Genomic DNA, 10,538 nt, shown 5'->3' with positions numbered 1-10,538 from the left:
GAGCGCTCTCTGCCAGTCCTGGGCTTACCCCTCCAATGTGCGCCTGACCTGACCTGAGCCTGGACTTAGGCAGACCTGAGGGAAGTCCCCAGCTGGGTCATGGTGTCGTGGACAGAGCAGATCTTATGGGGGCAGGTGGGAGACATCACACCCTAGATGCAGACTCTAAGCTAGAGGGGTCTGAGTGTTCATTGGGCCCACTGGCCCTCAAACTCAAGTGCAGCAATCACTGGGCACTGTTAGGAATTCAGAGTCCTGCACCAAGCCCCAGAGATGGTTTTGGCGGGTCTTGGTGGGGCGCAGGAATCACGTTTTTCACAAGCTTCCTGAAGGGCTGGGGGTGCAGGTGGTTCACAGAGAAGCTCAAATCCCAGTCTCACCCTAGCCTGCTCCTCCTCATTGTAAGGGTTATTGCCGAGTTTAAAATGAGGAAACTGAGGCCAGTATAAGAAAATTAAATGCCAATTTATTCAGCTCCCGGGTGAGGTTCTACGGTCCGGAGAAAGGGGTTAGAGAAGTCGCGCTGACTTCCTGGGGCAGGGCGGTTTTTACAGCTAGGAGGAACGAGCAACAGCTGGGTGCTCTGATTGGGTCCAGGGGAGCGGGATTGAGACGGGGCGGGCTGCTATTGGTTGGCGGGTTGTTGGGCGGGTTTTCCGGTGCGAGAGCGGCCAGGGTTGCGTTAGCCTGAGCCTTCCAGGGGAGCCATGCGGCAGAGCCAGGCACGGAGTGCCGAGCCTGGTGCCGGTGCGGAGTCAGGTGCTGAGTGCAGAGGTGGGTGTGTCCGACCTCCCGGCGAGGCAACCGGCCTTACACTCATCACCAGCTGATGCGGGAACCCGTGGGACTGAGTCTGAGGACGCCAGGGAGGGAGGAGAAGGTGGGGTCTGCAGCGGGAAGAAGGCAGGGCCTGAAGCTGGGCACGAGGCCCAGGGGAGTTCCTGGAGCAGACAGAAACTCAGACCAGATCCTCTGAGCCTTGCCTGGCCCTGCTGAGGGTCTTCAGCCGGTTGACCTGGCCAGGGGTGGGAACATATCAGGGATGTCCCAGTAGCCAGCGGGAAGGGCAAGGCCACCAGTCTGGGCTCCAGGGCTGACAAACGCTTGGAGGTCTGGCTGGAGCATGCGGGAAGAGCGCCTGGGGAGGGTGCGGAGAGCCTGGAGTCTGGGCAGCTGGACTCTGAGGCTGAGGCGGAAAGCTTTCGCGAGTCAGTGCAGATCCAGCCACCCTGCTTCACGGCCGGCCTTCACCCAGGAGGGCCCCCTGCCTTACGCTGAGATAAACTTCGAGAAGCCCAGATCCTCCTCAGACGTGTGGAGAGGAGGCGATACCACGTCCCCCTCCGGGGCCTGGGAAGGGGCTTCCTCTTTCTCTGTGGTCTGTAAAGACAACAGTGCGGTTTGGAGAGCAGAACCCAAATGAGGGGTGACAGGTGTGAGAGGTGGTCCCCAGGTAGCTGCTGCACCCACCCCTCTGCAGGGGCACAGGACCCAAAAACGTCTCCCTGGAACCCCCAGGCTTTGACTCATGGCCTCTCATATCCCCAGTCCGTCTATCCCCGGGGTCGCCCTCAAGGCCCCAGGCTGGGTTCTGACGCAGACGTGGCCGCCTGGCAGCCCACAGCTCTTGTCAGCCGGGACTCCCAACCAGCTATTCAGGAATTTTCTGGACCGGAAAAAAGACAATGTGAGGTGAAAAGCCCTGGCTTCCCGGGTGAAATGGGCTTGGCCCGCAGCTGCGAGGGGGCAGGTGGGCGGATGCGGGGGTGTGGGGTTTGGGGAGTGGATTCGGAGGAAAGGCCTTCTTCCACTTCCTCACATTGTCTGAGTGGAGGCAGGCAAGGTGGCTCCGCAGGCCCTCCCACTCCCGGCCCTCTGTCTGTACCTGGCTTAGATACTGGATCTCTGTGTAGAGGCTGGCAGAGGGCTCGGGGATGGCGAGAGGCCTCATGGGCCCTGCAAGGCTGATCCTGGTGTCCTCTGGGTCCTGGCCATTCCCCAGCGGCTGTCACAGAGACTTGGTCAGAACAGCCTGTTCTTGGCAGCAGGGAGGGTCTACGAGCCCAGCCAAGCCCAAGCCAGAGGAGAGAAAGGTGAGAGGGGGTGGACAAGGTGGGAGGTGCCAGGAGGGGAAGAACACTAAGCTCCTCCGTGGCTCTGCCACTTCCTACCCCTCAGGGTGACCTTGGACAAGCTGTCTAACCTCTCGGAAGCCCAGTTTCCTAGCTGTAAAACCCGGTAAGAATTTGTCCTTTGGGATTATAATATTCATAATAGCATCCTGTCACTCAGCCAATGAGAACTTCTGGAATGACTGATTTGTTTTCATTATGTTCTATTCTGTAAAGCAGAAAGCATGCAAGCTGCAGGTTCTCTGTGACCAGCCAGGAGACAGCAAAGTTGGACACTCCAAAGATTCATTGAATAACAAGGGGCGCATGAAAAATTCTTGAGATGATGGGTCTGGGCAATCCATTACCCATCAGATGAGGAGACCATGGCCCAGGGAAGAGAGCAAGTAGTCCAGGGTCAGTGAGGAAGCCCATATTCGGACCCAGGCCTGGCTGCTCCCATGGGTCCTCAGATCAGAAATGCCAGGCCCATCCATCTCAAGCTCCCTTTGCCTAGCATGTGGGCAGAGCAGAGGCTGGAGCCAGCCAAGGCCCCCAGCCAAGACTCCCAAGGCCACAGGCTGCCCTGAGGTTTCCTGGACAGCGAATCCCACAGTCCAATGGGCACTGATACCAGAGAAAGAAACTCCCATTTTCTGGGCATCTGTGGGGTATATCATCTCACTCTTTTCTATTTACAAGCATGTGAGCTATGGCAACAGGGGCTCAGGGAGCAGATGCAACTTGCTTGACATCACACAGCTGGCAAATGGCTGGGCTGGGACTCATGCTGGAAACTGTCTGACCGCAGACCCAAGCTCTTTCCCTACACCCTGCTGCCATCCTGGCAAGGCGTGCGACACATTTCTCTTGGGCTCAGTGTCTGTGGTCTACTAAGCTGGCCTTGGCTTTTCTCAATACCTAGCTGCCAGGGATGGGGGCAGAGGTGTGGATGTTTGAGCCATCTCTTGTTAGAAATGCAGAGATGAAGGCTAGGTGTGGTGGCTCACGCCTGTAATCCCAGCACTTTGGGAGGCTGAGGCTGGAGGACTGCTTGAGCTCAGATGTTTGAGATCCACCTGGGCCACATAGTGAGACCCCATTTCTCTAAAACTTTAAATTAAAAAGAAAAAATATACTAAAGAAAAAAAGAAACACAGGGATGACATATTCAGTCTTCTGGGGACAAGGTAGGAATTGGAGCAGAATTCCCTGGAGGAAGTGTGGCTGGCAAAAGAGGGGATGAGGGGACTGGGAGCGGTAAGGCGATTCCCAAATACTGCCACTCAGGGCTTTGTCCCTCCTAGCCCCGTCCATGGTGAGGACAGAGGGGGCCTTGGTGCAGGGCAGAGCTGGGGCTAGACCGGAGGACTCCTGACATCAGACCCATGAATCCATATTTTCAGCTTTGCAATTTGGTCATAACCCAGCCACTGCTGACCCTGGATCACCAGCAGCTGCAGAAGCATCACCTGTTCCAGGGTGACCGAGTTTGAGGAAAGAGCCTCGTGGTACAGAGGCCAAATCACACACCCAGGCAGCATCAAGGCCCACTACCGCATGTCCCGTGTGATTCATAACCTCTCCCCTGCCCTCTGCCTCCACTGTGGACGATCGGTCCTGTTCCAGCAAGCACACAGGCATTTTCTGGGTTGCTAAATATGCAAGATATATATCTGAGCTCATTTCTAGGTACTAGTAATAAATGTGGCAAAGAAAGAGGGAAGTCTTGGGTAGCCAGGGCTGAGTTCTGATCTGAGCTTAGCAGGCTATTTGTTTCCAGGAGTGAGGGTCTGCAGCTGTCCCAAGCTCTTTCTCCTGAGTCTGGGGGAGGGGTCTTGGGCTGTGAACTTGGCACCATTCCTCAAACCCCTTGTACTTCAGTGCAGCAGGGTGGAGGACGCAGAGGGTGCTGCAGCCAGCCTCACAGACCTCAGTTAGTTTCCCAGGTTCTGCCTCTTTCAGGCTGGGTCACTGTGGGCAAGTCCCTTTTCTCTCTGGGCCTCTATTTCTTCATCTGCAAAATGGGGGGAATAATAATGCCTACGTCATGTAGGAATTATGAGGATTCAATGGCATATATAAAGCCCCTGACACGTAGTAGGTGTTCAATTTAAAAAAAGCATGAGGCGGATGAATGGATGGATGGCAATCCTTTCAGCAAGATCTCTTTGGGAAAGAAAATGCTGGTCTGACCCCTAACATTTCCCTCAGAGTTTTCACACCCCTCTGAGGCTCTCTCAAGGTATAAGTAATACATGCCCTCATTCTCTTTGACCTGAATGTGGGCAAAGAAAACCCCAGGCCCCTTCAATTCCACCTCCAGACTCTGCTAAAACCTATGGAGAGGCCACAAGGGAAATAAGAAAAAGAAGGCCGCACCTGATTGTGTTTACAGCGTTCTTGCCTCTGACCCTCCTGGGGTGCTCTGTTCCATCGTTCCCTCAACAAGGGCCAGCCCCTCTGCCTGCTGGCCCTGTGCCCCTTACTATCCCCTCCCTCTTCAGCAGAAGCAGGGTCAGGTGCCTCGGCAGAAAAAGCCCAAAGCAGCCCTTCCCAGGGTGGCCGGAAGGCAGCAGCACGGGAGCTGTGGCTGGTACGGGAGCTCTCAGCTTCCTTGGACCCCAGCCCCTCCTCCAGAGCTAGGTGGGGTGAGCCCCAGGTCCCAGGCCGCAGACCAGGAGGCTGGGTTTGGAGGCGATCAGTGGCACCCCCGTCTGTCCATCCACGTGTCTCTGTGACTTTTCCCTCACTCCCCTCCGCTACCTTTGGCCCTGTTGAGCTTCCTGAGACGACAACAACTGCTTCCTATAACAGCCCAAAGGCCCATTCCCACCCAAGTCCTCCCTGGGGGACCAGGCCTGAGTCTTTTGTCCTCACTGGCGCCAGGAAAAAAGGCAATGATAGCCCCCTTTTCCTGCCCCTGTGTTTAAAGGAATGAGTGGAGGCATCTCAGTCAACAGTGGAGGGAGGAGGGCCCAGATGGGGCTTCTGTGTCCTGAACCACGATGCCTCAGCACCCCCCCGTCCCCCAGGCTGGAGCCCAGGCCTCGGAAGGCATGGTCTTTCCTTGCAGCAGTAGCCTTGGGGCAGGTTCCCTGCTCCCGACAATGGGCACAGGGACCCCTATTGTCTTGCCCCCTCGTCCCCAGAGCACCACCCTCAGCCTGGGTCCTAGGGCAGCCAGGCTACCTTGGTCTCAGAGCCAAGGAAGGCTCAGAGAAAACATGAGGGCATTCTGGAAGGAGAAGAGCAGGGACTAGAGAAATCTGGGTCCTGTTCTCCATGTGGACCACCACCTGCTGTGTGACCATGGCAAGGCCTTTACCCTCTCTGGGCCTCAGTTTCATCTTTTGCAAAAGCAGACTAGAGTTTGTACCATTGCCAGAGTCCCTGGACCCCACCCCTGGAGGGTTCAGCTGGGGCTGGGGCCCTCACCCCTGGGTGTTCTGAAAGGGGATTTGCTTCAAACTGAGAGAAAGGTCGGGCTAGAGATCTCAAAGGCTTCCTCTGGACCCAGCTCTGATGTTCTGTGATTCTAAAAGGTGGGAAAGAAAGAAGGTGCCTAGTGAAAATGCTCACATGGATCCTGGTGTCCACCCTGCCTGGCACCCAGCAGGAAATCAGGTTCCTACCTGTAAGTCCCCTATGGGCACTCTGTCCGGCTCACACCCTGAAGGGCTGATCTTGGGGCAGGAATCTGTGTGAGCCCCAAGGCATGGAGGGCCAGGTAGGAAGTCACAGAGGCAGAGCCAGGAATCCTGACTCCCAGCCCCATGGGGATCCAAGCTTGGGCTTCCATATGCCTCTGTCCTTACCAAGTGTGAGAGGTAGACCTCATTCCTCTGTGTCTCTGTGGCCAGTTGAGCTGAAAGAGATGTAGAAGGAGGAGCCCCTTGAAGCCAGGAGTAGTGAGGAACGGCCTGTAGCTGCTCCCAGAGTGGCGGACTGGGCCCCTTGCACATGGAAGCAGGGGCTTCCCAGAGGGAGGAGGCAGCCAGACGGGCAGAGGAGCCCCTTCCAGCTCAGACCTTTGGGAATGACCCAGTCTTCCGAGATCAGTGCATGGAGATGATCTCATGAGGGCCGGAAACTGGCTGGGAAAATAAATCTGTGTGCTAAGGACATAGCTTCTTCAGCCTTAGTGTGCACATAGGACCCCCTGGACATTTTTGTACAGTGCAGAGTCTAGTTCAGTAGTCTGGGGTGAGGGTCTGAGGGTCTGCATTTCTAGCAGGCTATCGGGGTTGCCGCTGCTGGGGGCTGGTGATCACAGTTTGAGAAGCAGGGTGCTAGGTGGCTCTGAGGCTGTGACCAGGAATGCTCCTGTCCTGAACTCTTCAGAGGGGACCTGGACAAAGCCCACATTTCCTCCTAGAAGTCACTCGTGGAAGAGACAGAAAGTGGGCCCAGGACTCCCCCGTGGCCACGTCCATGGGGATGACATTGTGATCTTCCTGGCTCCACCACTTCCTAGCTATGCAAACAAAGGGCGAGCTGCATAACCACTCTGTCTCTGTGTCTCCCCCTGGAAAATGGGTGTACTCCCCTGGAAAATGGGTATACTCCCCAGAAAATGGGTGTACTTTCCTGGAAAATGGGTGTGCCCTCCCGGAAAATAGGTGTGTTCTCCACAGTGTGGAGATTAAACGGGATGAGTGAGATAAGCTGGGATAGTGCCTGCCACATGGTAGCTCTTATTACTGAGATTTCAGTTAATCCTTTTAGTCTTTGCCATCAGAACAGGAGCCAGGAGCCACACGCGGCCATCAGGCACTGAAATTTGACTACTTCACATTAGACTGGGTTTTGATGCCTCGATATGAAAAACATGAAAGTAGAACATGTATCATTGATATTTTCTTTTCTTTTCTTTTTTTTTCTTTTTGAGATAGAGTCTTGCAGTGGTGTGATCTTGGCTCACTGCAACATCCGCCTCCAGGGTTTAAGCGATTCTCTTGCCTCAGCCTTCCCAGTAGATGGGACTACAGGCACGCGCCACCACGCCTGGCTAAATTTTTGTACGTTAGTAGAGATGGCGTTTCACTATGTTGGCCAGGATGGTCTCAATCTCCTGACCTCATGATCCGCCCGCCTCAGCCTCCCAAAGTGTTGGGATTACAGGTGTGAGCCACAGCGCCCCGCCATCATTGATATGCTCATATTGATTCCATATCGAAATGATAACGTTTTGGATATGTTGGGTTAAATAAACTACATTATTAAAATTAACATCACTAGATTGGGAATAGTGGCTCATGCCTGTAGTCCTAGTTACTCGGGAGGCTGAGGCAGGAGGATCACTTGAGCCCTGGAGTTCAAGGGTGCAGTGAGCCATGATCACATCACTGTCCTCCAGCCTGGGCGACAGAGTGAGACCCTATCTCTAAAAAATAAATAATTAAAAAAATAATAATTAAAATAAAATACATTTAATGGCACTAGTTTTTTTTTTTTTTTAACTTTTTAAAATGTGGCTACTTGAAAGTTTTCAATTACATTTGTGGCTTGTATTCTATTTCTGTTTGATGTGTATCTGTGATTTTAGGTAAATGAGGCTTAGGGCAGTTAGGTGACTTGCCTTAGGTCGCACAGCTCAAAAGCGGTAGAGCTTGGATTTCAGCCTCGGCCTATGGAAGGGACTGAGCAGCACTAGAGACCCAGTGGCAGGAGCGGGGTCACCTTGTCTGTCCTGCTGAAGTTCAAGTGCTTGGCCCTGCATTGTCCCTGGCAGTTGGTTCCCACACAAGGAATTGGCAATCTCTGGGATTGCTGGGAATTTCCTGGGGTCAATAGGTAGAGAAGTGCTTGATCAGTTCAGACAGGCAGGGAGACGCTGAGAACCCTTCATTCTCCCATTTCCCCTTGTGAATTGCTTTCCTAAGGTTGATGGCCTCGTGGGTCCCTCAGAAGGGAGGGCACAGCTCCTGACGCCCATATCTCAGATGGACACGCTGAGGCCCACAGGGTCTTTCCAGGGCTGGGTGGGGAGCTGCAGTTCTCAGGCCCCTGGCCCAGTGAACCTCCTACCTTCCTTCCACCCACCTTTGCTTACCTTCCTTTCTCCACCGGAGCAGATGGCTGCTGAAGGTGATTAGGCCTGCGGCCCCCAGAAGGCTCAGCAGCACTAGGACTGGGGCCAGGATGCGGACCAATGGGATGGACAACCTGGAGATGAGACACAAGGAGCCTAGTGGCTGTTACCAGACAAGCCAGAGTCTACATCCTTTGGGGGTCCCAGGTACAGGCTGAGAAAGCCAATCCCTAGCGTGAAATCCAATTCAATGCAGCAGACTTGTGGGGGCAGGGCGGGGAGCAGGAGCACTTAGTGCTATTGGCTCTTGACAAACATTATTTAATTAGTGCAGACCCTGAAACCAGGCTGCCTGGGTTCAAACTCTAGCTCTGCTACCTTCTAGACCTTGGGTAAGTGACTAAACCTCCCAGGGTGTCAATTTCCTCCTTAGCAAAATGGCTGCGGTGAGGATCAAACAGGTCAGGATGTGTAAAGCGCTTAGTTCAGAGCCAGACACATGCCAGGCACCCTGTCATTGTTAGCTGTCAAATTCCACATCCCTGTGTAACTAGATAGGAGTGGCCCAATTTCACCCTGGAGAAACTGACATTTGAAGCAATGAGCGACTTGCTAGGTCACCCAACGGTGTGAAGGGAAATTCTCAGCGGCTTGTGTTTGGGCTGGTGTCACTGGCACTGGCATGGGGGGCATCCTGGCATTCTAACTGTGAGTCAAGCCATATCCTTTGTCTCTCCCAAGATCAGAGTGCACTAGGGGCCACGATGTCCCATCAGCCCTGTCTGGCATGGAAGGCGCCACTGCCCCCATTGCCAACCCCAGGGTTCACTTTCAGCAGGGTCTGAACTTGCCAGCAGCAGCCTGGATGTTGATAGCTGAGTGCAGTTACAATCCCCGAGAGCCAACCCTTCAGGCTGGGACTCCAGTTGTAAGGGAAAAAAGTTGTTTTCTTTTGGATTCTGAATTTTCATGCTTGGAACAGGGCTTGGTGCAAAGTATATGGGCAGGAGCCCCCGACTGGGGTGGCTGTGCCTGAGGTGGGGGCAGGGGGAGAGGTGGGGGCTGGGACCCTGGTGACCCTTCACCCTGGACAGGCAGCAGGGCTGCTGTCCTACAGTGCAAGTTGTCCACTGCTCAAGGGCTGTAGCTGCAGGCTGTGGCCATGACAAGTGGATGAGTCCACTTAGAGGAAAGAGCACTGGGTTCCTATTTGCTCAAAGGCACCTTGTGGTTTAGTGATGGCCTGAAAGGGGACGTGGGTGCCCTGGGGCTCACCTGGGCTTAGAGCTGCCGTTGCTGAGAGCAGGACTGGCATCCTCAGCTGAGGTGGAGTCCAGGTGCATGATGGGGCGGGAGCTCCCTGCAGGAGGAGAGGTCGCTGCATGAGGAGAGGTCCCTGTGCACTGTGAGTTTCCTTCGTGCCCGTATCGGGAGGTCCCTGGGAATGGTGTGGCCTTGGCCACTGTCTTCCCCTGCTTGGCTGTGGTTACTGCCGGGTAGAGCCCAGGAGAAGCTACAAGTCCAAAAGCAATGTCTCAGCATCCTTCCTGACCCTTGCATCCCAGCATCCCCAACCTCTGACCCTTGACCCCTGCACCCTAGCCTTCCTGGGACGAATTTCTCAGAACATCCCCAGCTAAAGGACACCCCAGTAAGCAAACAGATCTAGAGGGGTCATTTTAAGGAAGGAGACCGTAGATCAGGCACACTCCTCACCTGTGCCTAATGTTCAGTCTCTTTCTCTGTCTGTAGCCTGCTCCCTCTGTAGGGAGGCACAATCACTCCCCTTCCCCACTTCCGTGACCCTTTCCGGTGACCATTCCTGCCCTCCCCTGCAGTCCCAGCCAATTGCCACCTCCTTCCTCACCAGAAGGGCAGGCCCTCCCATCACCACCATGTGCCCACCCCCCACCACCCATGCCTCAGTAATGCCCTGACCTCCTTCTGCAGCCATGAGGCCAGGCAGGGCAGGTTTACAGGGATGAGTCCAGAGGTCAGGGCCTAAGGCCCCGTCTTTCTGGCTGGCCCCTGAGACTCTGGATGGCACAGACAGAACACAAGCTTTGGGGTCAGACTGTGACCACTTCTGGGCTCTGCCACTTCCTGTGTGACCTTGAGTGAATGACCTAACCCTGCTAAGCCTCCACTTTCACAGCTGGACAACCCAGCTCCCAGGCTTGTGGGACACCTAGGTGGCCATAAAGCATCGTGTCTGAGGCCTGGCGTGGTGGCTAACACCTGTAATCCCAGCACTTTGGGAGGCCCAGGTGGGCAGATCATGAGGTCAGGAGACGGAGACCATCCTGGCCATGGTGAAACCCCATCTCTACTAAAATCCAAAAAATTAGCTGGGCGTGGTGGCACATGCCTGTAGTCCCAGCTACTCAGGAGGC

The 10,538-nt window shown here is 54.8% G+C and overlaps 1 protein-coding gene across 2 annotated transcripts in view; it reads right to left on the bottom strand.

The window, feature by feature from the left end:
* Window positions 1–821: 821 nt before the first annotated feature.
* The window catches only part of CD300LG (CD300 molecule like family member g), a 15,628-nt gene continuing 5,911 nt past the window's right edge, over window positions 822–10,538 (bottom strand). The window contains exons 3-7 of one of the 2 annotated variants that reach the window (XM_017516152.2): window positions 9,421–9,658; window positions 8,167–8,279; window positions 5,930–5,979; window positions 1,886–2,005; window positions 822–1,380 (exon numbers count right to left, since the gene is read on the bottom strand). In XM_017516152.2, the coding sequence (XP_017371641.1) occupies window positions 1,270–1,380; window positions 1,886–2,005; window positions 5,930–5,979; window positions 8,167–8,279; window positions 9,421–9,658 (632 nt within the window). In that variant the 3' untranslated portion in view covers window positions 822–1,269. Of the gene's footprint in view, window positions 1,381–1,885; window positions 2,033–5,929; window positions 5,980–8,166; window positions 8,280–9,420; window positions 9,659–10,538 lie in introns of those variants that run through there. The other variant, XM_037734086.1, reaches the window with a different exon arrangement.

The sequence above is a fragment of the Cebus imitator genome, unplaced genomic scaffold, assembly GCF_001604975.1.
Source record: "Cebus imitator isolate Cc_AM_T3 unplaced genomic scaffold, Cebus_imitator-1.0 Scaffold573, whole genome shotgun sequence".
Taxonomy (NCBI): domain Eukaryota; kingdom Metazoa; phylum Chordata; class Mammalia; order Primates; family Cebidae; genus Cebus; species Cebus imitator.
The sequence above is the reverse complement of the archived record's forward strand: the minus strand, read 5'-3'. Positions and strand labels throughout refer to the sequence as shown.